The 27,278-nt window shown below is 54.4% G+C and overlaps 3 protein-coding genes across 3 annotated transcripts; 1 reads left to right on the top strand and 2 right to left on the bottom strand.

Moving 5' to 3' along the window:
- Positions 1-1,627: 1,627 nt before the first annotated feature.
- CkaCkLH20_12502 (uncharacterized protein) lies at positions 1,628-4,643 on the bottom strand (the record flags this gene model as incomplete). Its single annotated transcript, XM_038895215.1, has 2 exons — positions 1,628-4,386; positions 4,448-4,643. The coding sequence occupies 2 exons, from the start codon at positions 4,641-4,643 to the stop codon at positions 1,628-1,630; spliced, it is 2,955 nt and encodes a 984-aa protein (XP_038739483.1).
- Positions 4,644-18,487: 13,844 nt separating this feature from the next.
- Positions 18,488-20,823, top strand: CkaCkLH20_12501 (chromatin remodeling complex subunit; the record flags this gene model as incomplete). Its single annotated transcript, XM_038895214.1, has 3 exons — positions 18,488-18,554; positions 19,034-19,885; positions 19,946-20,823. The coding sequence occupies 3 exons, from the start codon at positions 18,488-18,490 to the stop codon at positions 20,821-20,823; spliced, it is 1,797 nt and encodes a 598-aa protein (XP_038739482.1).
- A 4,950-nt stretch (positions 20,824-25,773) lies between these two features.
- On the bottom strand, positions 25,774-27,074 carry CkaCkLH20_12500 (uncharacterized protein; the record flags this gene model as incomplete). The annotated part of the gene is made up of 4 exons (XM_038895213.1): positions 25,774-26,225; positions 26,364-26,482; positions 26,588-26,721; positions 26,784-27,074. 4 exons carry the CDS (start codon positions 27,072-27,074, stop codon positions 25,774-25,776), a joined length of 996 nt encoding a protein of 331 aa, XP_038739481.1.
- Between the last annotated feature and the right edge of the window lie 204 nt (positions 27,075-27,278).

Raw genomic sequence — 27,278 nt, 5'->3', positions numbered from 1 at the left:
ACATGGCAGGATTTGATAAATCACAAGAGACCCATGCTTCGACCTAGCATGTGTCTCATATTTGCTTTATCTCTTGTTAAGATCCTCAATTCGGGGGACAACAGGCGTCAAGCCCTTGTGAGTCTTAAGCGGCGCTGAAACTTAGAGTCAAGTGTGCAGAAAATGAGCAAAATGCGATATACAACAGCGGGTGCGAGATGAACCTGTCAATCCAGCAATAGATTATAAGCATCACGAGATTTGGGGCGGTCGTAGCTCCCCGCCCTTTGCCACGTACCTACAAGGACAGCTTCGCCATGGTAATCTGCCACATACGACCATACCCATTGGAAAACTCGGGATCCCGTCCGCTCTCCCATAGATAAGCCAATGAGGGCCGGATTAGTAGTTGGGTCGGTGACGACCAGCGAATACCTGGTGTTGTATGTTTTTTGCTGGTTCCACGCCCGTTTGAGTGGGTCACGATGGCTTCATTTTGCCTGTCTAAAGGTACCAACTGCGCGCATACGCGACATGAAGACAAACCCTGAATTAGAGGATCGAAGTTTCCATGTCCCTCCGGGGAAGCTCACCAAAATATTTCACTAATTCACAATGAGTGACTCTCTGACGACGAAGGATGTCGCAGAGGTTGGGCTTGAACGATACGGTCCGTCCGCATCTCCTTCGGAGACCTTGGATTGGATCACGTAACTGCAGACCCTGACGGCAGATCAAACATCAGAAGTCAACGCTGAAGTTATATCATCTGAAAAGGCGAAGCAGTTGACAAGTTCCGCAACATCTTAAGAAGGCGCCCTGTAACATTCTGAGTCGTGTCGAGGGCAAGTCCCCAGCTCTGCTCTCGATGCCTCCTTCTCCGAAAACCAATTGAGCAGCAAGAGAAACTACCCCAGATATGACATGAACCCTAGGTAGCCTCAAAATGCCCCAGACCCGGCGTTCGTCAGAGGCCTGAGGCAGCCCGTCGACCTGACCACGCGATAACCCGCCACGTCCTCGAAGAAATACCGAGTTTTAACCCACGATGCAATATGTGCTCCTTGTAACCGCGATGGCCGCCGACAAGCCGCGAGTTAAGCTTCAACACAGTCAGTCATGTCGCACGACGCTCGCGGTTCTGGAAGCCAGAGGGAGACGACCACGGTCATGGAGGATCAGGAGAAACCCGGGGTCGAGAACATGACTTACTCTACCGCTTGCAAACCAAACACACAAGGGTAGAGGTTTCTGCAAACACAATCCCAGTATGGATTGCAGAGCCTCGGTACTGCGACTCGAAACCGTCGCATGCGAAGATCGTTGCTTCACATTTCTCGTGTTCTATCAATTCCTTCATTTGCTTGGCCGGTTGCTCTGAGAGTCGGTTTCCGTGGTGGGCTTCCGGAGCATGGCATAGGGACAAAGAAGGCATGTAACGTTGAGGGAAACCACTCAGCTTCCAGGAGAGCTTCCTTTTATTGTCAATAAACGATTCAACCCATGTCACCAACCCGCACACATGCTCCAGAACTTCATATCAAATAAGAAACCTTTTGTATAGAGCCTCTACCAATGGCTCATGCATGCCAGATTTTACGAATAACAATCCCAGATAACCTAATCACCCTTTTCCTTCCGTCCCAGCCTAAGCGCTGACGAGCTCCATCTTGACACCTCTCTTGCCAGTCGCCTCGTCCTTCTCATCCGTAACCTTGACCTTGACCTTCTGGAACAGCTCGACCTTGAGCTTGCGGCTGCCGGTCGTCGTGAGGGTGTAGCTCTCCGCGTCGTAGACGCTATCGGGCTCCGTCTCGGCGAGGTCGCGCAGGCGGATGAGTCCCTCGATACCGAACCTCGGCACAAGCACGACGAAGCCGTTGCTGAAGACCTTCATAACGAACGCCTCCTCCTCGGCCACCTTGCCCTTGAGGGCCTGGCCGACGTAGTACGCGATGCTCGCGCGGCCCGCGAGCTGGGCGTTGCGGTGCCGCACGTTGATGTTCTTGCACACGGCCTCCAGGCGGCCGCGACTGCGGACCGCCGGATGGATGGCCTCGTAGCCGATGGCGGCGGCGAGCTGGCGATGGGCGACCAGATCGGCGTAGCGACGGATCGGGGAGGTGAAGTGGGTATATATCTCGGAGGCGAGACCATAGTGGCGGAACTCCGGGTACGCCTGGGTGCCGGAGCAGAAGTACTCAGCCGACATCATGCAGCGGGTGGCCATGATGCGGACGAGGGTGTTGAAGAAGGGGTTGGCGGGGTCCACGCAGGTGTCGAGGGAGTCGGCGAGGGCCTTGCTGGAGTCGACGCGGAGCTCTAGGCCCTTCTTGACGCGCAGCTGGTCCGCGAGCTCGTCAAAGTTGGTCTTGGGGGGTGCGCCGTGGCGACGGAGGATGGCGGTTTGAGGGAAGGCCTCGTAAATCTTCGTTGCCACGCTGACGTTGGCGAGCAACATGAACTCTTCGACCAGGGACATGGTGTCGAGGTGCTGCTTCGTCTTGACGTCGATGGGATCTGATGTTTCCGACTCCATCTGGACCTTGACTTCGGGAGACGACAGGCTGAGAGCACCGGCGTCCATGCGCTTCTGCTTGAGCTTCTTGGACAGCGCAAGCAGCGTTCTGATGCCGGTCGTAAGCTCGTCCTGTTGAGAATCATCGTCGACACGAAGCTGCGCAGCCTCGTAGCTGAAGGCCTCCTTGGACTGGATGACAGATTTGGTGAAGCGCACGCTGACGATGTCCGCGTCCGCGTTCATCTCCCAGATGCAAGAGAAGGCGTAGCGCTCAACGTAAGGCTTGAGCGAACACAGGTCTGTACCCAACAGCATGGGCAACATGTCAATACGCTTGTCAACGAGGTAGACAGTGGTACCACGCAGACTGGCCTCCAGATCCATGGCATTTGCAGGCTTGACGAAGTGAGACACGTCTGCGATATGAACACCGACCTCAAAGTTGCCGTTGGGAAGTGGCCTTGCGTGAAGAGCATCGTCGATATCTTGGCAACCGATGGGGTCGATACTGCAAATGAGGAGCTTGCGAAGATCCTCTCTGTCCCTCCAGCCTGGGTCTTCCAAGCTTTGTGGTACTCTCCAGTCATGGCCCTCCTTAGGCAGGCAGTCTAGTACAGTCTTAGGGAATGGCCGGTACTGCACATCGTACTCCAGCAGCAGAGCCTCCGTCTCCGCCGCCTTGGTCTCGAGCTCTCCCAGCGAGCGAACAAAGTGGCCGACGGGATGCCTGGAGTCGCGCTCCCACGCATCGATAGTGACCAGCAGTCGCTTGCCGAGAAGCTCTGAGACTTGCCTGGAACGCAGTTTGATCTTGGGAATACGCTTGTCCATCGGGATAAGGAAGACATTGTCCTGTTTGCGGCCCTGACCGCCGGCCTTGCTTGCTGACGAAGGATCGATGTGCCCAACGTACTGTCTCCAGTTGCGCTTGATGATACCGACGACCTTCGCTGTTGGTTGCGCGCGACCTTCGGTGCTCTTGCTCTGAGTCTTCTTGACTTCTTCCTGCAGCGCCTTGCGCTCCTTTTCCGATACGAAATCCTGGGTCTCCTCGACCTCATCAGCGTTCTCGTCACGCGTGATGGCTTCCTCTTCAATGATCTTCGTAGACGGCTCCTTCCACTGGTCCTTGGGCAGAACCTCGACAACGACGACGTCACCGCTGACGGCACGGTTGATGTTCTCTCTTCCAAGAACGATCAAGGGCTTGGGAAACGCAGGAACGTTGATGGAGCCTTCCAAATAGTTGTACGGAGAGACGTTGAAGTTTCCCTGATGCAACAGACCGGCCTTGACGCCAGTCATCATCTTGGACATGGTGTAGTACTCGGGGTACAGAGGGCCGGCGGGCTTCTTGGAGAAACCCGAGCTCCTCGACTCGGCAACCATGTCCAGCAACCTCTCGCCGTCTTCGAGACCGCCGACGTACTCGGAAAGTGACATGGCAGCCACGCCTTCAGCCTTGGCCTTCCTCAGACAATCCTGGTCATCGCTGAGCATGACGACGGCAGGGACCTTCTTGGACTTGGTCTGCGCCAGGTGATCCGCGTACCACTTGACGGCCTTGCGGACGGCACGGTCATTGCGGTCGTTGACCGTCTCGTTGGCCTCGCGGTTGACGTACGTCTCGAGGCGGAAGTCGTTGAAGAAGACGTAGAAGCGCTTGTCCTCGCTCTTGGTCAGGCCGACGAGGCGGTTGTACAGCGGCAACGAGCGGTTTCTGAGCTCCTCGAGCACCGTCTGCAGGATGACAACATCGTAGAAGGCCGTGCTCTGCTCAAAAAGGTCCATGGCGTTCAAAAGCGCGTTGGTGTCGGGGACGATATAGTGCCCCTGAGGGAACGCCTTGGTTCCGGCGGGCTTGTCCGAGAGGACGAATGGTTGGACTATTCAGATCTTATCAGCGAACGTTGACTCCTGTCAAAAAGCGAGACGTGCGTCACGTACCGTTGTTGGCCGCATCTCGGGGGGCCGTCTGCAGGCAGCTCCGGCATAGCTTGGACGAGCAGGGGATGTCTTGACGCAGGTAGACCTCTCTCACAATCTTCTGGACCTTGCCCTTCCTGGTGGACCGGACGTAGACTTTGCTCGAGATATTGGCGGCGAAGGGGTCCGCCTCGAGCGAGCGTTTGAGACTCGTCATTCTGTTCTCGCGTGTCGACTTATCGCCGTATTCGCAAAGGTGAATTGGCGTTGCGGGCGATGAATCTTTGTCGTCGAGATCCCTTCAGAAAGCCCTTCTCGATGATGAAAATTGGTCTGAGTGAGGCGCGGGGCGGCTGACAAACGAATCAGAGGCGTCCGTTCCATTGTGGCGCTTGCATTTCTTATCGGAACTCTTCTGTCTTGCTTATCTCTTATCGATAACAAGACCCCAATGACGACGGCACGCGGCCGAGACATTGAAGTGTCTACGTATCTATCGGACTTCCAGCTGCTTTCCATCCCGAATTGTGCTTCATGTCGTGTATCCCAAAAAAAAAATTAATATCGTTGTGCGCCTTCCAGCAGTAGCTTGGTGCGAGACCGAGACTATTCTGGTACGTACAATGGTCTCAACAAGGCTACCTCCTCGGCGATGACAACCTCATGGGGACCAAAAAAAAAGAAATCTTGTGATTTGAACAAGAGCCTCGGGTGTGGCTGGTCCGAATACTCCTATAGATCAGGCAGCCAAGACCGTCCTCATCATCAATATTGAAAATACGCTGACGGTCTAGCCTTGCTTCGGCTCCGTGTTTCCAAACAAAGCACATCCTCGCCCGTGAGCAGAAGCTGCCACGGGATCACTCAACACCCGATCGCCGGACATCGAAATCTCATCTGCCTCGGAATCGCTTCCTTGCAGACCAAAAAGACGAGACAAGTCGCAGTGTCATCCAGAGCAAGCCTTAACGTCAAGGCCAAAGTAACCAAAGCAAACCCCAAAGGCAACTCGAGAATTCGCCGGATCCCGAAGTTGCCTGCCCTATCCCCCGACCAGTACCGTCGCACGGCATCGTTCCCGAACATCTGTTTCTCCCTTCTCCCCGGTTCCCGTCCTGCGCCTCGCGGAAGAGCGCGTGCTACCCCAGAGGAACCTCACCCGTCGCACAAAGGAAACAACGAAAAAAGAAAGAAGGGCTTGCTTCATCCCATCACATCGAGAAACAACCTCCCGTTTCGCAGAACCCCCACCCCAGAGTCCGTCCGTACGCGGTATGCAGCCCGTACAAGGTACTGTAGAGTGCCCGTGTTCCAGCCAAGGGGAAAACAGTGGACTGTGGCGACGGATAAAAAAAATCTGACCACGGATACAGGAGTTCAGTTCAATACTCTTCCAGCTGCTGCTTACCCATCATCAGCCGCTTCTTATTAATCGGGTATCTGCCCATTGCATGATCTGCAATGAGAATTTCGCCCGGCTCATTTTGCTGTTTGAAGCGAGCTTGGCCTGGATCGGCCGCCCTCCGATGCCGTGGCCCCAGGTGGCCGCAAGCAGGCCATGCCTGTCGGGAACAGTGGCACTCTCTCATGTCAGCGTCGCAGCATCTTGTGGTCCGTTCCTCCAGATCTTACAAGCAGAAGCGAACGTTCCGCCCGAGATCAGGCTACGTCTACATGGTAGGCACAAGATAGGTGTTTCCTGTTTGGAAGGTAAAGGAAATAAAATAAATTCTCATCATCCAGGGGAATAAGTGTTCCAGCTGCAGGGGAGATGAGACGTCAGTCCAAACATGACTTCTCAGTGGGCTGGAAACTCGGCGACATGGGAAAGCTACGTTGGCCGTGAAGCAGATAGCATTTTGGCCATTAAACCTCCTGGCGTCACTCTCGGCCGGAAAGCCGGACTCGATGCATTGCAGAGCCAAAACCGGGGTTTGTGGCTGACTGGAGACCCTTAAAAGTTTGGACATATCACCTTTCTGCAGTCCCGAGGACTAACAACAGAAGACTAACATCAGTCGAGGAGGTGACGGGAGGCTCGAGAGCCGTTGCATTCGCCGCATCCGAGTCAGCGCATAAAGAACTAGCTGCGTTGCGTTGCAAGGCCGCCCCCGCAGTGCCCGTCGTCCGAATAAGGTCCAAGTGAGAAGGGCGAAGACAGGTCAGGATAGGCATAGGCTTGGCCACAACCCAAGAGCATCTGTGCGGAGGCGGGAGCTAAATCTCGAGGGCTAGTCGATGTTGCTTGTTTTACTTCGTCTCTATCGGGTATTCTCAAAGAATGTACCACTGACGGCTTACTGCGACAACGGCGATTGTGGTGTTATGTGGCTTTCGAAACGTATGTCTTCGTCGTGGTCGTGGTCGTCAGGTGGTATCTCGTCGGTCGGTGGTGAGTTGCACGGGCATTGCAGGTATCTAAGTGCCGAGGAAGGCGACAACTTGTTCAATCATCTGTCGTTCCGACTACCATCGTGTCGTGTAAGTAGGATCCAAGACATGCCACCTGTCCCGAATAGCTGGCCACTGGTCGGCATTTGGGTGGTCGAAAGAGAATCCGGCTGGGTGGCAGCGATTCCAACAGCAACGTCCGGGGCGGCTGGCTGCATGACCATGTGGCCTCCCGTAGGACCAGGCAACGGAAGAAGGAAGCGCTACAAGTGATGTGACTGAGGAGAAGCGACTTTGAAGCAAGACATTGACATAGATGGATGACGTCGAGTGTGAGTGATGTTGTAGATTTGGTTACATGGAATCTGGAAGAATGTATCAGAGTGCGGTACAAACAATCCGAGCATGGTTGAACGAGCAAATAAATGAAAACGAAGGAGTTGGTTAGCTAAACAACTAGCCACCCGATTAACCAATCAACCCCACGACAAGAAGTCCATATTATATCCGGACATCCTGTTGGCCACGGCCGCGGACGATGAACAAATTGCAAGTAAGGGGCGGATCTGTGAATGACTTACATATGTAGGAATATGCTGGGCCGGCTGGGGGTCCTTGGGTGGTGCCAGATGGTGGTGGTGGTGGTCGGCGATGATGGTGGTGGTGTTGGTGGTGGTGGTGGTGGTGGTGGTCCTTTGGCCGCGGCTCCACAGCGGCAAGACACGCGCCAGTGTACATTAGCTGCTGCGGCGGGCGGCTGCTGCGAACGAGAAGCGACTGAGATCGGAAGGGCCTGGTCTTGGACGGGTTCCTAAAAAGAAACGAGATGGACGATGGCCTTCTGCAAGCTGGGGGGGGGGGATGGGAGTGGATAGAGGGCGGGCCAGTGATTGAAAGATGGAGTGTGGAGGGGGGGATCCAAGGGGTGGGAAGTGTGAAGTGTGGAAGGGTTCCAGGTGTCCCCTAGAGCCAGACATGGGCATAGCATGGCATGGCATGGCATGGCATGGTTTGGTATGGGGAAGGCGAAGGGAAATGGGGAATGGATGAGCGTTTGGTTTGCTGCACGAGCGGGTAGCAAGGATTCCAGGGTAGCTCCCGCATCGCCAAAAAAGAACCCCAGCTTTCTTTTCTTTTCCTTTTCCTCACCTGTGAAGACAGACAGACAAACCCCTTCTGCTTCCCAGTCAATCACCGCGTGACTGCGTACGGACAGCAGCAACCAGCGCGCGGTACTGAACATCTAGATTTCAGTACTTCGGTAGGTAGGTAGGTATCCGTAGCCGCGCCCCATGTATGTGAAGACTCACTCGTCTTCCTGGGTGTTCCCATGCCGGTGGTCTTACAACACCCTCGGCCTCATGTTCGACCTTGATCGTCGCTCCCCGGGCTTCTTTCATCCTCGCCCACAAACTCGTCGTCTGTTCTAGAGCCATTCCCGACCGTTTGTGTGTCTTATTGCAGGCAGCCTCCATCGTGGCTGTCGTTCCCAGCCGATCAGATAGTCGAAACCTGAACCGAAGAGCCGGATATGGCATACACGGGCGGCCACACACGGACTCTGAGAGCGCAAATAAACAACTGTCGAACACGACAAAACGTGGGCTTCCGACCTATGTTAGGCCGGCTAACGTCTGCGAGTAGGTGTAGCGGCCGCGGTTCAACGTCAACAGTGGCAGCTCTTACTGCCTGAAGGAGTAGGGCGCTCCCCCTCTTCCCCCTCGTCGTCTTTCCTCTCCTTCAGACCATTGGGTGCCGCTGCGGCGGCATCCTTTCGACTGACAGCCACCCTTCACAGCTAGTAGCGGGCGGCATAGACTGGACACCCACCACCTTCACCAGCAACATGGCCATCTGTTCCCAACGCCCTCGGACGCAAGGGCCAGCCGGGAAAGTGTACATAGGACAAGACGAAACGGGTCGTTCAGTCCAGGGCGCCATGCACAACCATCGTCGTACCCACAGTCGGATACCAAGAATACGCAGGCAGCTGAATCCTATCCGCACAGCGAAGCAACGATTGCGGCTCTTCCTCCAAGACGCTGCTCAAACCGACCGAATATCCGTCCATGGCTGCACCTTGGTCTGGCACGGCTCGTTCGGAGAGAAACATGGTGTTGTAGGCGCGTGCACGTACCTATCCGTACACCACACCTCCATCTCATACCCAACTCTCTTCGTCCCTTGTCTCGAGTGTGGAAACCCTCTTCCGCCTGCCTCTTTCCCCATCCTACAACGCTGCTCAACGAGGTTAGTCACAAGTCATCCCAACAACGCGGACAAGGAGCCCGACTCATCCTTACCGTCGCCGCCGCCCACACCGGCACCTCTTCTATCACCAAGATGGGCTGGGCCAGCACCCTGATTGACCAACCGCAGGGCCATGCCATGCTCATGCTATGCGTGAACATGAAGCAGCACAAATCCAGGGTGGGTCTCCGTTAAACCCATGATTAACAGTCTGACCGTTGCCCTCGTCTTGATGTGACGGTAGAGACCAATCGCCCGTGTCGTTTCGGGGAACCAACTGCCAAGATGTCCTCCGTTCTGTTCCGTTGACGACGCCTTCCCCCCAGCTTCGCCGCCACCCATCTGCCATCGTCCATTCGTGTCCACACAGCTCCTCCATTTGCGAGTCTTGCAAGCTAAGCTCATAGTTGCACACCATCTTTCTCTGGTAACTTACCTAGTACGTGGTCGTGACCACGTTTGTCCTCCACTCCTCCCGCTCAAGGCTTTCAAATTTGTGCTGTCTGGCTCCCCTGGGTGCCTAGCTCAACAGAATTAGATGGGTGGCCCGGACACCATATCGAACTCCAGTCATTTGGTTTGATCCCGTTGTTCGCTGCAGCACTGTAATCAGATTTTGCCGCAGGAGGCTGCTAACAGCAGGGGCGTATACCAAACAATCGAGGCGCGAATGCGACGCGCTCGAGACGACGACAGGTGAATCGGTGAGAGGGCATAGTCGTCATGACCAAATACGAAACGAGCGGGGAAACCAGGCGGATGGCTTCGTCTTTTCGCGCCTGACGTGTAGCTTAATTGAATCCGAGGCATGGCCGCACTGGAGGAGTCACTTTAATGAATCCTCCTCATTTTCCTCGCGTAGGACGACACATCCCAGTTCGAGTTCGAGTCGGCTGAAACGCATATTCGTCCTTCGACGTATCCTTCCTCGGAGCAGCGCGCTGCAGAGACATGAGTAATAGGAAGCTTCACGACTAATAGAAGCCTTTTTGGCCTCTTGCTTTTCAACATACTGTCATTGAGCAGAGGCCGAGACGAAGCTAATGAAGCACCGTCCTTGTGCAAGTGCCATCGTGCGATCTCAATGCTGGCATTACTGTTGGTTTGCTGAGAGCGAGCGCTGGTCTTGGTCAGCTACATGGTTCATTTCCCTCGCCGCCATCATCGATGACGGGCAATCAGTTAGCACCGAGTTTCAGCTGTGGCGCATTCTCTTATATGGCCCAGGCTAGGATCTTTCCGGGTGAACCAATCAGCTTCCGCACATGTCGACTTGAGAAACGTCTGTGAGGCCATCCAGCGATGGAGACCCATGCGACGACTAGACGCGCTTTTGACCTGCCAGCTGCATGCTCCGCTGTCGCCTGATGAGAGAAGATGCATGTCGAGAAAGCTTTTGTGGCCAATGCAAGATCAACTCATAAGCCGTGTAGCCAGCTCCCCTCGTCCTGTCTGTGATCGTCTCGCACCGCAGTAGGTTGGGTGGCCATCACCAAGGTGTCGGATCCGCGCTGGTCCTTCACATTCGGCAATCGAAGGCACACAATGTGACTTCCCATGACTAGATCCGCTCCACTCTGCGAATCTTCGCCTTCAGCGCTCGTGTTAGCTAGAGAGCAGAATTCAGGAGAGAGTGAGCTGAACCCCCTGCTGCTTCCTAGACCACACAGTGACAAGCAGAGCCATTATGCTCAGGTCGAGAAGCGGCGCTGCTGGAGGGAGGACATTCTTAGGAGGGAGTTCTCGTTCAACGAGACCCTGGCCCTGCTTGAGCGAATGAGCAGTGTTCATTTGCTTGGCTGCAGCGTTCTGCATCGTCTTTGTCCCACCTTACCTTTCCGGTTAACTAATATTTCGCATTTTGCACCTGTATGACTGCTGAAGATTGTGATATTCCATGTGACGGGGTCAAACGGGCCGGCATGAAGTTGACTTTGGAGGGCTTGCAAATATCTCGGGAGAAACGGGCTGACGTGCCCCGTCGCTGAATATTGGCGAAAGTCACCATACGTGATACGTGGTGAGCGCCGGGAATAGCCTTGGGTAAGCATCTTTTCGGGAGGCCAGTAGGATGACGAAATGTCTCTTGCCTAACCACCCTAGGCGTTTTTGGGCCGCTCTTGAAGTGGCGCGTGACGGGATAAACGGGGCCATTATTCCTCATGTTATCAGAACGGTGTTTAGCGGCCGGTCCGCAGGAGCTCTGCTACTAGGCGAGAGGAAGGCGCGGATAATCGAGGAAAAAGGAGCTGCAGGCTGACCTCATCTGTGTCAGAGCGATGTACGACAACTGCCCCCCAAGTGCGTTATTGGACTTCTTCTGTCGCCCGGCGTAGCCGTTGAACATTTCTCGCTGAGCTACAAGCCGTTGCAGTAGCATAATAGTCATAGATCCTGGGGTTTGGTACCCCAACGACAGGTCCTCATCCTGGCCGATGCCTGTGTCTCTATTGACAACTCAAGGCAGTGGTTTGAGTCTAAATTAGTATTTCGTCCGTGGCGATCAAGTGAAAACACACGAGTCGAGACTGAACCGCATGCCGATTCCAGATTCGTGTAATAATATGCGAGGACGAGGCCGCCGTCTTGCAGAAGTCAGACACGCACGACGTTCGGCTATTACTGCGTGCCTAGTGAGAGCAGCTTGGCGGAGACATTCCCTGATCCTGTCCGTTTCGCCCGCCTTCAACCGTATCGTTGACAGGGATTGTCGTCGATAGCGCGTGCGCCATTGCTGGGGTCCCAGCCGATGGCAATTCGCCGTGGCAGCAGTCTGGCTGGAGCGATTGGTAGATCAGCTTCCCGCCGACAAGAACGGTGTCTGTGCGAGAAAAGGCCCAAGAGCCACAGTGACGGGGCCTGCCCTAGTGAGCGAGTCAGGCTAGAAACTGTCGGGAATTTTCCCGCCTCCACTGGCCGTCACGTCTTCTTATCTCAGCCGGTTTGAGTTTGAAATGGACTGAGAGGAGGAAGCTGAACGACAACGACAATCTCGCTCATCAAGGATGTTGTTGCCGCCGTGACGTCGAAGCCTTTCTTCTTGAGATGTTGGACGTCAGGAAATCGTTGCTGGGACTAGCACGCCGTCCAGTGAAGCTTGTGTCGAAGATATGGCCAGTAGTCAGAGGGAACCCATCAGAGACGGAAAAGCCCAGTTGACGCTCGCCGCTTTAGAACTGACAGACTCGGTGATCTAGTGTAATGTTCTTGATATGGTCGTGTGTTCTCTCCAGAGGGCGGCAGCCTTGCAGAAGCCGTGACAAGCATCAAAGGGAACAGAAGCGTAAGCCGATCTCGACCGTCCATCGACCGTTTCCACCCGTTGCAGTGGTTTCCTCATTCGGCCCTGTACTTGCTACTTGTCCAGTCAAGCTGCAATTTCTGTTTGTCTCCCGTCTGTTGCATTTCTCCTCGAAAGGATCGATGAGACGATGAGACACGCAGTTATGGCCGAATGAGGCCGGCATTCCGGTCGAAGGCGTCGCGAACTATTGCCCTGCATGCCGACGTGCAAATGAGTCGAGCCTGTCCAACAGCAGTCGACTATCAGGAGGTAAGTGAATCATTTACTGCCTCATGCTAGGTGTGAAGGCACTCTTAGGCCGAAACTAGTGCTGCAGGAGAACTCGGGCCCAAATCTTTTCGAGATGTGAGGATAGCGGGATATCGGTTCAACACGGAGTGATCTAGTAACGGTCAGCGAAAAGCACTGGCCATTCCTCTGTCTTGAGGAAGCCTTGTCGTCGTATCAGGTTGCTCATAGTTTGCCTTCATCTGAACCGATGTCCACTCACCGATACAAAAGCGGCGAGGGATATGTGGGCGACGAAGCCTGAGATTCCATTGACGCATATCGCCTACCTTAAGATACCGGAGTGGCCGGAGCAAAGGATAATTCTCGAATACCGCCTATCGCTTTTAGTAGCCCCGTTGGTAGGACTGAATTTTGTTCTGGAATCAAGCGAGGCCTTGCTTTCTGTCGAAGTCGGCCACGAGGCTGACATCGTTCAATGTTTTCCACTCTCGATTCCATACCAGGCGGCCACACACCGGTATGACAATGTGGAAGCTCACCACAGCATGCACCCTGCTTCGGCTCAGTATGAATACCGCTTGGGATCAAGGTTGTGAGTTTCGGGTGATGGCGGTGGTGGACATATTGGTGAAGTGGTGGGCGTATTTGGCCCGCTGCCGCTGCCGCTGCCGCCTGTCTGTTGCTCCTACGGGGTTCAATGTTAGGTGATCGTTCCCGCACCTCATCTACACAAGCCGGGGTGCCACTCTGCCGCAGCAGTGTGGTCCGCTTTCTTTTTCTCATGCAGCGTCGTGAGACTGGAACAGGGGACGGTTCTCCTCGAGGCCCCTGTCGGAGGACCGATTAGGTTAGGCAGAACTCCAGACGGGCCGCAGGTGGTGAATACCTACCAAGGCGAGCCTTGGAGACAAGATTTCCGCCGTGGCCGACGAACGACACGCGCTGGATGGTCGAGTCGCGCGGCGCGCGACCTTGGTATCGAATCTCCAGGTGTGATTTCGCGAGCGGGCCTCGGTTGGCGTCATCCAAGATTTGCGGTCATCGGGCAAAATCCACTTTGGGCTTGTTTTGCAGCAACTATCTCTCCGGGGATGTTCGACGTAGTATTTGCCCGCAGCATATGAGGCAGATGAACAGGAGTCAAGATGCGGGATCGCCGTGGCGGAAGTCTCGAAGGAGGTAGGGAAGCAGGTAGGCAGGCAGCTTTCTCCGCAATGAATCTCCGCCGACGGCCTGGAAGTTGACGAGAAGCGCAAATACGGTATCCGTCATTCTGGGCAACGGTAAAAATTTTTCGAGCTCTTCGAGATCAGGGGACTCGGAAAGAGGCTGCTGACGGCTGTTAACAGAGTGCCTGTTAAGTGTTCGCGGTCCGAGGAGGTTGCCCAGTAAAGACGTGCGGTTGAGCCAAGACCCAAGACGCTGGATTGACGCCGGGTGTTGGTGCCAGTGTCTGATATGGCGATGCAGGAGGTGTTTGCGCAGTCTGGATTCTAGACCTTTTTGGCCATTCGGAGGGGCTTGAAGCAAGCAAGTGGCTCATTTGACAAGGCTCTTTCAGGCGCGTGTACTTTGGCGGTGTTGAGTGCGACATTGATGGGACTCTTAATTGGAAGACGTCGTCGTTGATTCCGGATATCAGTGGCCGAAAGAGCGCTGTGTGACGACGCGGTTGCAGCGAGAGCCTCGCCTAACACGAGGGATGAGTAAGATGGTGGCGGCATTTCTAACAATCATTGGAAAATTTGATCAAACGAGGACGTCGTGTTGTTGAAAAGTAAGGTAGCTGCCTCTAGCTACAAAATGATGGGTGAGATTTCTGTCATTTCGTGTTGATTACTGCGGCATAAGGATTGTCGTCACGTACCTACCTACCTCAAAATTCGAACACATGGTTCTCCGTACCTATGGAAGTAAGAACGGTCGTCGTTTCCCGGTGCTTGCCTGGGAAGTGGAGGTACCTTACCTTACTTACAGAAAAGATACGTATCTTTTCCGTTCCTGCCCATCTGCATCGGCCACCGTTAGTGAGCTGCACCTACCGTTGCTCGTTCTCCACTCTGCGCGTGTAAACCTGGAAAGTGAAAGTGAACGGCAGGCACGCAGACCGCAGACCGCAGACCGCAGACCACAGGCGCGACTCCATTCTTGCCATATTGCAGCCCGAGGTTGACCGGTCAGTAAGGATGCAGATGCCAAGTGAGGTAAGATGCAGCAGCCATGAAAGTATCTCTGCTAATCTCCTAGCTGGTTAGGTACATACGATAGCTAGAGCTAAGAGCGACTTTGTTTGCGCGCTGTTGGGGATAGCGATATGTGTTTCGTCGTCGGCGCTGATGTCTGTCCGTGGCATGGTTTGCGGCGTGGGTGATGCCTGCCATTCCCCCGTCTCCGATCATGACCCTGGTTGCGCTGGGCGGGCAGGGCGTTAAGAGCAGCCCGGGCAAGGCTCCAGGGCGTTGAGTTAGGAGAGCAGGCAATGCTGGGCTGGACTTTCGATGTTGACTGATGGTGGTGATGTTGATGATGATGACTTCAACCATGACTGTGACTGCGACTGCAGGTGCGATTGCGACGACGATGACTAGAACGGATAGCTACCCATGTCAGTTGGTCTTGTGGTCTTGTAAGTATCGACTTGTACGTTTGTTATGTTGTATTTACTCCGTATACTGAGGAGTAGGTGAAGGTGAGGTCCCGTCGTTGTCACGAAGGAGTGAACGTCAGACCGGGCCCGATCGGTGTTAGCGGCTACTGGCAATAATTCCGCCAAACCAGCGGGGGGTGGAAATGGAAGCCGCCTCCAGCATCGTCGACCTGGGCTTGCATCACCTGCACCTGCACCTGCACTTGCACACTGTCCGCCGTCCTTCACCCCTGTCTCCTGTCTTGTGGTGTCCTGTCCTGTCCTGTAGTGTCGATGCCTTCCTGAGGTGCCATCGTCGTCCGTGTGGTGTCTGTGCCCGTGCCCAGATGGATAGACCCATATTTCAACTCGTCTTCCATCTTTTTGCGCCGGCTGCATATATTACGGCTTATTATTAACCGGGAATCCAGCCGAAGTCCTGTCTCCTGCTTCTCGCTGTGCCTGTGCCGTATGGTATGGAACCCGGAAACCTTCCATGCCTTCTGCGAGTGATGACTCCTGCTAGCGTTTAGATTACCAGCAGGTGGTCGCAGCCCGCTTCTGACATACGCAGTAAGGTGTCCGAACATAGGTAGCGAGGAATATCAACAGCCACCATATAAAATAAAAATACATGCTCCTGGATTTCGATGATGGACAGCACCTTGGATGAAGTGAGTGCCCAAGGTACGTACATAGGGAAATGTCATGACCAGGTACGTACCTACCTTGGGTGCTCGTAACCGTGTGACAGGATACCCCAGCATTCTTTTCTGTCCGTCTTCCCCACTTCCCTGTCATCTTTCATGAGGATACAAGATACAAGACTCAAGAGGGGGAAAAAAGTCATTTTCCCATCGAATTATTTTTTATTTAATCCTTATGTTTTTGGTTTTCGACTAATCGACTTATCCTATCTTGTCCTTTTTTGACTGATTTCTGCCGAATTCCGCGTACCCTCCGTCTCCGGCCTGTACATACGAATATTCATAAAAAAAAAAGGGCAGCCTGCTCGCCACACTCAAGGAACATCTGTCCGCCGCCGCCGCCGCCGCCGCCATCATCACCTTTTGGGTCTTTTGCGATTTTTTTTTCTCTTCTATTTGGATTCGTCTGGTCCTTGTCCCTGTCGCCGTCATACAGTCACACTTCCTACCAGTCCCAGACTTTCCCAGTCCCAGTCCCAGTCCCAGTCCCAGTCCCAGTCCCGGTCACCAATTCCAATCCCAGCCCAAGCAGACCCTGTCCCAGTCCACCTGGTCCAGTCCAGTCCGGCCCCATCCATCCATCATCTTTCATCCACCCATCCATCCATCCATCCATCCATTCCATTCCACTCCCTCTCTCTCCCAGCTCTTTTCCTTCCCCTCCCCTCCCTCCCTCCCCCTCAGCATCTGCGTCGCTCTGCGCCGGGACATCTGCACCTGCCTGCAACTGCAACTGCAACTGCACCTCCTCTGCGCATGCTCCAGCCCGGTCAAGTACCTAGCCTGCCCAGCCCGGCCTAGCGTCTCTAGCTCCAGCATCAGCATCGGCCAGCTCCAGCCCTTCACCAAAAAACTCGCATCGAACCTGCTGATGTGACCCTGTTTGCTGCGCGCTATCCGACGCCTGCATTTCCCAATCGCAAGCAACGGAACCTGGAATCTCGACTATCGCGGGGTCCAGCATCGTTCAGGTCTCGCCCAACTTCAGTAATCAGAGATCTATCTGTACTCCAACACACAACGACGACACTGTTTGCCGCATATCGCACGTCTTTGAGCTATCGGGTACTGCTACTGCTGCGGACACTGAAAGAGATACGCGTCTTCGGAAAAATCGGAAAACCCTGCTTGCTTCCATCTCAGGTTTCTTCTACCTTGCACCAACTGATCCACGGCCTTGGATACCTGAGCACTTAGGTACTCACTTGACACTCCCGTATTCCATCGCGTCGCATCGCTTCGCCTCGCGACAACCTTCTTAGCTCCAACAACCATCTGCCACCAACGGAGATATTCATCGTCTTCACCACATCGTCATCGCCCTCGACCGTATCATTTCGCTCACAGGTTTCGCGAGATACCCATCGACTTCAAACTCCAACATTTCATTTGCTGAGTCGCATTTCTTCGCACACACCCTCCGCTCAACTCACTCTCGCGCAAACCCTTCTTTGGGCAAGACATCCAGAGAGGCATACAACTGCACGTTGACAAGCGCAAGCATCCGACCCCGCTGCTCCGTTCTGCCTGCCTGCCCGCCTTACGAATACCGTCCCTGGCGTCTCTGGCCCAAGGTACTTAGGACTTACGGACTCCACCCGTCGACACAAGGACATTGGTACTTGTCTACGGTACTTCAAGCACCACCTCCAGCCAGATACCAGAGGAGGCACACCTCATCGACCTTACCCTACAGGCTACCAAGCCGACCTTGCCTTACCGTCCTCAGTCGCCCACTTGTCTCCGTCCATCCATCATCTACCTTATCCTTACCACGCAGCATCTTTGCGAACGCCAGCCAACCATCCGTCATCTTCCCTCCTTCACCACCACGCGCGCGCGCATCTCCACCACCAACGACGACCTCTCCATTCTTCAACCACACTTTTCTCGCGCCTTCGCCAACTGGAGGGGCATTCCTCAAGTCTTACTCTTCTTCCTGTGTCCGTTACTCCTCCTCATCGTCGACGACGTCGTCGTCGTCTCTGGTTTATTCATCGCCACGCGACGAACACTTTGGAGGGTGGGAAAAAGATAGTCTCGCCACCACATTGATACTTACATAGCAGCCGCACAGAGACGTTTGGCGAAGGAATCTTCCCGCCGCAGAACCCCAGGACCAGGACACAGACCCTACCCATACTTTATTGAGTTCTACGGCTTGGTTGTACCGGCGCTGCAACTCAACTCTTTGCATTTTCATCTAGACTTCAGAGTTTCCTTAACCATACACCCCCGTACCCCCTTCGCTGCCCTGCGGTGAGAAGAGCGAAAAAGACGAAGAGGCACGAAAGCTTCCATTCGACTTCTTCCCAGGTCGCTCCCCCTACCAGTTATTACTCGACATCTCCCGCCAGGGACATTTCAGAGCTCTGCGCCAACCATATGCACGCATAAGCCTGCCCTGCGTCGCCCAGTGCACCACACCCCAGACCCAGCGTCGCTCTCGACCGCGACCTGGCAAAACCCAATCCAACTATATCAAGACACGTCTTCGTGGACCGCTTCTCATCGTCCTCGTTGCTGCTGGGAGACTACGTTTTGCGCGCTCAATGTACTCCACTCAGCCGAACGGAGCTGATAGTGCGACAATCAACCCGGCTGCCCTCAACTCTTCTGGTATGTTGCTTATTTGCTCTTAATGCCCCCCTCCCCATTTTCACCCCCCGCCTTCCGCCCAGCCTCAGCCTGCCTGCCTACGAATACCTGCCTGTCCGCTAGCCGTCATCGCATTCCACTGCGAGGTTTTGTCTGGCGGTATCAGTCAATACCGCCCCAGTCGCTCACGCCTCTCCTTGTCTTGAACCATGGCTGCGCTTGTCTCGATACTGCTGTCTCGCAATGACCATCGTGCTGACGGTTGCGATTATTAATAAGACCTACTAAACGCAAGCTCTCGCGGTATCAAAAGAAGCCGATCCCCCGACAACTACCAGGAGACTGCTCTAGCAGGTAATACTGGTACGTTTTCTCATTTTCATCCTTTTGGACCCGGAGTGCTTGTGCTCTCCATGTCCAGCAAAAGCGCGTGTCACATCTTCCGTCCTTGCCGCAGTGCGCAACGCGATACAAGCTGACACTTGGTGCTTCCTCGGCAGGCGACTCCAACAACCCAAGAAAACGTGGAAAACCTTTGAAGGGAAGAACACCCGGAAGCATCTCCGAGACCGCCGGCCAGGTCCCCGTTCCCAACATGCCTCAAACTATCCCGCCACCGCAAACCCCCCAAAATCAGGCCGCGCCGCTGCCAGGAGGACAGGCCGTCGCGTATGCGCCTACGCAAGCGTCTCCTCCGCCGAAGACCACCCCGACCAAGACCACGCTGAAGGCCCTGCCGACCGTCAGAGACCACACGACCGATCAGCTCAACGCCGCCGGTGATGAATACCTCCCGAGGGAAATCGATGAGTTTGGAGAGAAGAAGGTGATGCCGAACGGCCAGCTCCTGGGTGGCCGCGAGTACAAATGCCGGACGTTTCTGGTTCCCAACCGTGGGGATAAACTCTTCATGCTGGCTACGGAATGCGCGAGGGTTCTGGGATACCGCGACTCTTACCTCCTCTTCAACAAGAACAGATCACTTTTCAAGATTATCGCCAGTCAGCCCGAGAAGGACGACCTCGTCAGCCAAGAGATTCTGCCGTTCTCCTACCGATCACGGCAGATTGCCATCGTGACGGCACGATCCATGTTCCGTCAGTTCGGCAGCCGCGTTATCACAAACGGCCGAAGAGTTCGTGACGACTACTGGGAGACCAAGGCCCGCAAGCAGGGATTTACCGAGGCCGATCTGGCTGGTGAGAAACGCCCTGGGGCGGCCAAGCAAAGAGCAGCCGAAGCCGAAGCGCAGAACCAGGTCATGGGCCTCGGAGGTCCTCATGGAGAAATCGTCTACAGCAACACGCCCAGCCAATTCCCCGGCGCCCCTCAACCTCAAATCGTCCAACCAGGTATGCTTGGAGCGCCAACCGGAACCACGACAAGAATGCCCGTGATAACACTAGGATCAGAGCTCAGTGACAACCGACCCCGTGACTACAGCGGAATCCTCAAAGGCGGCCCTCGCCAGGAGATCACCGGCCCGGCCTACCAGGACCAGACACGCCCCGCCCAGATTGGAGAAGTTCACGCTCAGGCGCACCACGCTGCCGAGTACAACCGTTCGCTTAACCAACAGCGCGACATGCGCGGTGACTATCTTCAAGGCATCTGGAGGAGGCCGCACGAGCAGCCTCAGTCATCGAACCTCACACAGGCCGTTGCCACGAGTGACGCTGCAGTCCCGACGACGCGAGCGACCCAGTCACCGCACACCACAGCGAGCGGCATGCCGCAAACCAGCATCGTGCCAAACCAAAGCCCCCAGATGATGATGACGGCCCCTCCATACTCCCAATCGATCCATGCGCAGAACCCGATCAGTCAGGCTCCGATGAGAGGTATGGCCCAACCATCTTCCCAAAAGAACAACAAGCCAACGACTTTGCCTGCAGCAGGGAGCGCGAGCAGCATGCCGCAAGGCGCCCAGCAGGGCTATCACTACCCTGCATCTGGCCAAATGTGGCCCCAACAGCAACAGCAGCAGCAGCAGCAGCCGCAGCAGCAGACCCCCCAACATAACTACTCGGGGTACACGACGCAGAACCAACAATCGCACCAACAATCGCCAGCACCTCAGCTTCGACACTCCTCGAGCGGTGTACAGCCGGCGATGCAGTTTTCTGGGATGCCTGGTATGGGACAAAGTTACGCTGGACAAGGAATGTACTCCGCGGATCAGACTCCTCGGCAGTACATGCCCCAGCCGAACCAAGGCTCTCCGGCGGTTACACAGGCCTGGTCCAACCAACAGACGCCGGCGCAGTGGTGGACAAACCAGCCTCAATGATCATGAACGGATTCCACGACGTCAAGGGCTTGGTTTGTTCCCGCACTTTGCATTCTCGCAGCGCTTCGCCAGCAATTACAGTTTCATTTCTTCTATATACGCGTCGGCGACTCCCTGGCTTTTGCCGGTTTGGCAGTCTTTCTGCTGCCTTTTAAAGGATACCCAAGCATACAGTTAGGTGGAGGCTATGTGCTTTTGGGCCGCCGGCCTGTCAGTCTTCGTACAGCATTTTGGCCGAGAACGGATGGATAGAGGAGTCGCAGGTGATCCATGAACACATCTCAGGTCCAAGAGGGGGGAATGGTTCATTACTGTATCGCGTTTACTATTTCCATCAGGCTTGGACATTGCAGGGAGGATGCATTGTTTTTCAACGTTGTTTGCGTTTCTACCCTTCTCGTCACCGTCCCAAACACCCCATCAACATGTTTTACATTCAGTCTTCTGTCGTTTGCTGTTTCCCGCCGTTGGCACACGTACACTGTCGACTTCAATTTGATACCATCGTCTTTTTGTCGCCGATTCGCTTCGCGCGCTGTGTTAGTTAGTCTCCCCACGTCCTCTCGAATACGATACCATACGAACACTACGCACACGCGTCCTTCTCTCAGCCGCGTACCAGACTTCGCGGTGGTTGACTCAGCAGCCTTATCGAGCTTTCTCTCCACGAAGTCGAGCTGTCACTACACGTCCGCTCCGTCGGCCGCTCTCACTCAGCGCCAATCCACCCTTGATAGGCGCTTCCGATGCCAACCGCGATACTCATCGACTTCAGCGACTTCGAGGCGACGTCTACATTTCGAGGACAAGAGCTTGCTCCCTGCCGTATGGGGTATCAATTTGGCCCGTGCCAACGACCGGGAACTTCCCCGAATCAGTCAAGGATGTCACGAAAGCGAAGGGACCGTGGGGAGGGGTGCGACAAGTCACGATATGGTTTAAGCCTTGGAAACGTTCCTGGGATACACCCTACCTGACAGGAAGGGAACGGTTTAATCCCCTTCCCATCACTCTACGGACGAGGACCTCTTCCCTATCTGCACACTGGCGGCCAATTCATTTTGGCCTTGTTTTATCTTTGTATCGGCCGACACGGCAGCATCCAACGGGGGTTGCTGTTTATTTGTTGTAGTCGTTGTTCTTACCTCATGTTGACTTGGGAAAGCGCTTTGATGTCGGGCAGGGTATGAATCGTTTGTGTTTCTCTTTGTTTCCTCCCTCAAGTTTCTTTTTTGGTTTTCTTCCTCTCTTGATCATGTTTTGGGGAAACACGGTTTCATGGGAACAATCGGAGGGAAGTTGTTTTTAGGTTGCATTGGGAACCGTGCCACTTGTCGATCGAACACCTTTTTATGTTTCTCGTTTCTACAGCTGGGTGGGCCGTTCATTGCTTTACTTGTTCGTTTCTGTATCTGGGTGCGAAAGACGAGGTAAGAGGGACTCGGACCCTCTCTACCTCCTTCGCCATTATGATGGTTTTAGTCTTGACTTAATGCAAACGAATTGGTTTCTTTACTCCGGTGGCCTTGGGTTTACGTGCAACGGTTTCTTTCCCAAGTTCCATGTTCATAACCGGGAGAAGCCAAACGAAACCAAAAGCTCATTGATTGGTTTTCACCAATTTAGGAAACAAACTACGCATACAAAACTGTACGCGCTACGCAAAACTCTCATGCGTGTTGTAGTGAGAAGGTCAGCCATCCCCCGGGATTAGCATACTCGTTCCGACGTCTTGTAGTTCTGACTCCCTCTCCCCTCGCATGTGCCATCTGGTCGTGATAGTTTATCACATAGTATCTCGTTTCCGTCTTTTCACCCCTGGACGGTGTTGGAATAGAGATAAGAGAGAGGGAATGCTTGTCCTTGTGAGAGTGTTTGCTTTTATGGTTTTCTTCCTTCGTTATCGGGACGAAAAGTCCGTTCGTGGCAGGAATGGCTATGTTAGGCGCCCGGCCCCGTGGGGGTCTGTGTAATAAACGGCCGTCTATGCGTTCTCCATTCCTTCTTCTCGTCTTCTTCTTGGACTTTATTTTTGCCTTTTGGGCCAATCTTTTCTGTTTGCCTTGGTGGGAAGAGGGAGGGAGGGAGGGAGAGAGGGGAGGTAGAAGTGGGAGGGAGGAGAGTCAAAAGAAGGGGCGGAAAACCATGTTAAATTAAGGTATTCAGTTAAGCTTCCCCCGTCACTTTCTGCTTTCCCCCTTCGTCTCCCCGGCCCCCCTCTTCTTCTCCTCGTCCTCCTCCTCTGTCTTCTATCAATATCTGGCCCGAACGTGTTGGGGGGCACACCCTCTTTTCGTCCACGACTGAGGAAATAAGACGGTCCATGGGCGGCGCCTCTTGTCTCGCAAGTGTTCGGGCTCAAAAGTGGTCCAGGTGTCCTCTGCTTTATTAACCCGCGTATTGTTCTACGTACGTGCCCCTTCGAAACACTCGGCCGAAGCATGAAGGCCGAACCGGAAGCGGAGGAGAAAACGAAGGCGAGAGTTGGGCATGTGGGCGATGGATGGAGGGAGCGTGGAGGGAGACTGGGGGGCGCCAATAGGCAACGGAATCGGACGACAATGTACTCGAGGTGTCTTGGCCATCGCTTATGATTCAGACCTGTTCAACTTGTTTTCTTACTCGTCCGTCGGACTGAATCTCCGGGATATCTGTCTGCACGGGCAGAAGATCAAAGCTCGCGAAACCTCGTGAGAATCGGCATGGCCGGCTTTTGACTCCCCCTGGGTCGGCGGCTCGGCGACCCGGGAGGGAACTGTAAAAGAAACGTCAATACCCGTGTGTCATTTTTCCCCTTTCTTCTCTCAGATAGTTGACGAGACGGGACTTGGAGCGTTCCGGCAAACGAGTCCGAGCCGGTGGGAGGAGCTTGGTGTTACTGTTGCTGCTTTTGTCAAGTCCCCATACGTACGCTGGCTGGTTCTTGGGGAGGCTTTAGGGGAAAAGGGCCAAATATCGAGTCAAGGCCTGTTAGGGATGTGGTTTATACAGGAGACGATCATGAGACGGGCGATTCGGTTCTAGATCCGAGGCCGTCCAGACTTCGGATCCGACCGGAAATCATATTCTTGATTTCGTGTTTTCTGCTCCCCCTTTTTCTCTAAGCGAGCTTCTCGATATAGGGCGCGCGCGGAGTCAAAACGTTCACTCCGCTGGGGAAGTTTGCTGTCCACGAGCTTGTTGTCCATTAGTTTGTTGTCCACGAGTCCGTTCGCGCCTTACGGTGTTACCGGTTTCCATATCCAGACAGAGAGCCGTAGGGCGTAGGGACAGTGCCTCGTCTGAAAACTACGCTTAAACAACGGTGGAGGCGGAGGTGGAGGTGGATGTTGTGGTTGTTGAACCCCCAAAATTAGGGGTCAAAATAGGGCGAGACTGGGGGGTCAGACGCGGAGAGAAAGGAAGAGGAGTGATGATGTCGTTCGTGTCTGACATGTAGCCCCTTTTGCCCAAGCAGTGTAATGGTGGTTGGTGTAAAGGGAGTGTGCAATCTTTGCGGCCCTACGGCTGTCGGTTCGGTGGCGTCGGTGGAACAGATGGGGAGAAGCTTAAGCCGCCGTGCTACGTAGTACACTTCGAACAGGCGCTAAAAGTAGATGTTTCCCAACAACGATCGTTTCCGCTTTGCGATACCCGCGTTTGCAATGGATTGAGACGGACTCTCCAACGTTCGGAGGAAACAGGACAGACAAGGTGGGGGGGGAGGCAGGAGGCAGGAGGGGGAACCTAAAAACCGAAATAAACAAGGGAAACAGAGCTGAACTTCCAGTTCGTGTTGGACCATATGATTGTCCAATATTCGGCCAACATTTCCTTTGATGGACTGGTGCATGGAGAAGTCGTGATATCATGGGTAGGCCTTGAGACGTTTCGTCTTTCTAACCGAGATTTTGACTTGATTCTATATAAGTCGACTTGCCGTATTTGAACTGCGTGCGTGCGTGCGTTCGTTCATTCAGTTTGGTGATGGCACGAGCTGGTGGGTAGCGAAAGGATATCGCATTGCAAAAGCATGGCACGGCAGAGTTGCGTGAACGGCACACGGAGAAGTTTGCTGTAAACCGGCGTCTGATTTTCGGTATGTATGGGCTCTTTTGGCAACGAACTAATACAGGACTGGCATGGGAGTGCCGTCGTGTCATTCGGTCTTTGGTCGTGATATCCGAGGAGATGGAGATGGGACATGTGGTGATGGTGATGCGGCAGGCAGACTGAGGGTGGAGGGGCGTGTGAGGAAACGCGTGACGTGGTTGATGAGATCGCCTGGTGAATGTTTATTCAGCCAAACTTCGTCCCAGGCGTTCGGTATCGCTTTTCTCTGCTCGGTTGGTGGCTAGGCCCAGACGAACAGACGCAGATGGGAAGCGAGACCGAAGACACTCATGGGGAATTCATGTGCAGCTTGAATACGAACTCGATCTCCCTACCAGAGGTTATTTTTCTAGGACATTGTTGATGTCCGGTACAAGGCTGCTCGCTCTCCTATCACGGACACAATTGACATCATCGCCGTGACCGGAGGAACCGGAGAGACCCTTTTTCCTTTTCCTACAACATCAAACATGGATTATTCCATTACGTCTGAATGAGACTTTCCCATCACGAGCGCGATTTACATCAACTACCGAGGCCGGATAGCTCCTTATTCCAAATCATAGAACATCGACTGTTACGCATAGGTGGTGCTGCCCTATCATTAGCACTACCAATCTATCGTGAGCACCATTAGCATCAACTGCCGTGACCAAAGAGCCCCTTTTTTTAAAACATCGAATATCGACTATTATGTATGGGCGCTGCTTTCTATCATGTACAAACTCGACGTCGTGACGCCTTCATACGCTCGTCCCCCGATCACGAACACGGAAGCTGTTTTATGATGACGACTCGACACCAACTCACAAAGGCCGCTCGGTTTGGACGCCGCTCTATTGGTGGCATGCGGAGACACTAGTCACTCTCATCTCCGTCGAGAGCCTCATCGACTTCGTCATCGTCGTCTCCCTCCTTTTCCTCGAGCGCGTCCTGCGTCTCATCGCCGCTCTTCTCGCCGCTCTCCTCGTCTTCCTCGTCGTCTTCTTCTTCCTCCTCGCCTTCATCCTCTTCTTCTCCATCCTCATTGGCCTCCTCTTCGGGCTCCGTCTCAGCATCATCAGCCTCCTCATCGACGGCCATAGCGGAGTCGTCCATGCGGGCCTTCTTGGTGCGGGGTGCGTCGCCATCGGCGGACGAAGTCGTGGTGAGGATGCTGTCGTCGGCAGAGGCTGCCGCTGCTCCGGCGACAGCTCCGGCGACAGCTCCGGCGGCGACGCCTGCTGCGGCCCCCGTTGCTGCGCCGCCCTTCTTCGCGGCCACCTTTTGGCGGTAGGATGAGCGTTTTGCGGATTGGATTTGGTTGAACTCTGGGGTCATATGTCAGTGATGTAGCCTTGGAGGTGGAATGAAGGCTTTATGGGAATGCAGTTGAGAATGGCGCAAGAGTAATGCGTTGCTGTGAAGGGCATATATTTGCTGAGTATCACAAGAAGGGCTGGACTGACTGGCAAATTCCTGCTGCAGTGGCTCTTTCAGGAAGCCAAATTCAATATCATCAAGGGCCTTGAAGACATCCTCAGCGCTGACAGTCTTCTTGTTGGCCAGCATGGTGTTTTCGTTAGCACTGTAGAAGTCAGCCTTTATACCTCATACCCTTTCACAGACTCTTAGGCTTTGGTGCAAAAGAGGATTTCTTCCAAATGTCTAGCGAGGAAGCAGGAGGACGCACTGTGATGCAAGGTAGTTAATAAAGACCGTAGCACTCTTGCTCATTGCCAGGACAGCATTGCCTTGGATCTGCGCGTTAGGGGCAAGCACGCCCTTGGCCAGCCTCGTGATGATGGACTTGGGTAGGTTGAGGTCCTACCGGCCGACCGACGTTTAGCCTGGTTCACCTCATCAGGGGTATGGGCAGGAAGACTTACTTCAATGGTGAGGATATCCTTTTCGACCTTCTCCTTGTGAACCTTCTCGGCCTTCTCCGTCGTGGTCAGCGGTGTTGATGACGAAGCCTTGCCGGTTTCGGGCGTCGGCTCCGCAGCCGCAGCCGCGCTGGAGGGCATGGCGGAGACGGTATCGGCGGCGGCGGCGGCGGCAGGAGTCGCGGGCGTCGGTCCCGAGGTCGTCGGGGTGGAGGCCGGTTCCTCGTCCATTACGGCGAATCGGGCGGTAGAGACGTTGCTCTTGCGGCTGGCGTCGCTTTTGCGCGGAGGCATCTTGTGTCAGTCTGTGTGTTGTGTGTGTGTGGGTGGGTTGAGTTTCTGCTCTGGGTGATGTTGTACGGTGGATGAATATGTTCCCTGATTTTTTCTTCTTTGCTTTTTTCGTGGTTGAGATTGAACCAGGAAAGGTAACGTGGGAAGCCCAAAGCGGTCTGGGCTGTCGTTGATTGAGTTTCTGGGGCGTCGATTGAATGCGGG

This window comes from Colletotrichum karsti, assembly GCF_011947395.1.
Source record: "Colletotrichum karsti strain CkLH20 chromosome Unknown Scaffold60, whole genome shotgun sequence".
In the NCBI taxonomy this organism is placed as follows: Eukaryota; Fungi; Ascomycota; class Sordariomycetes; order Glomerellales; family Glomerellaceae; genus Colletotrichum; species Colletotrichum karsti.
Note: the sequence above shows the minus strand (reverse complement) of the source record. Positions and strands in the feature narration are given on the sequence as shown.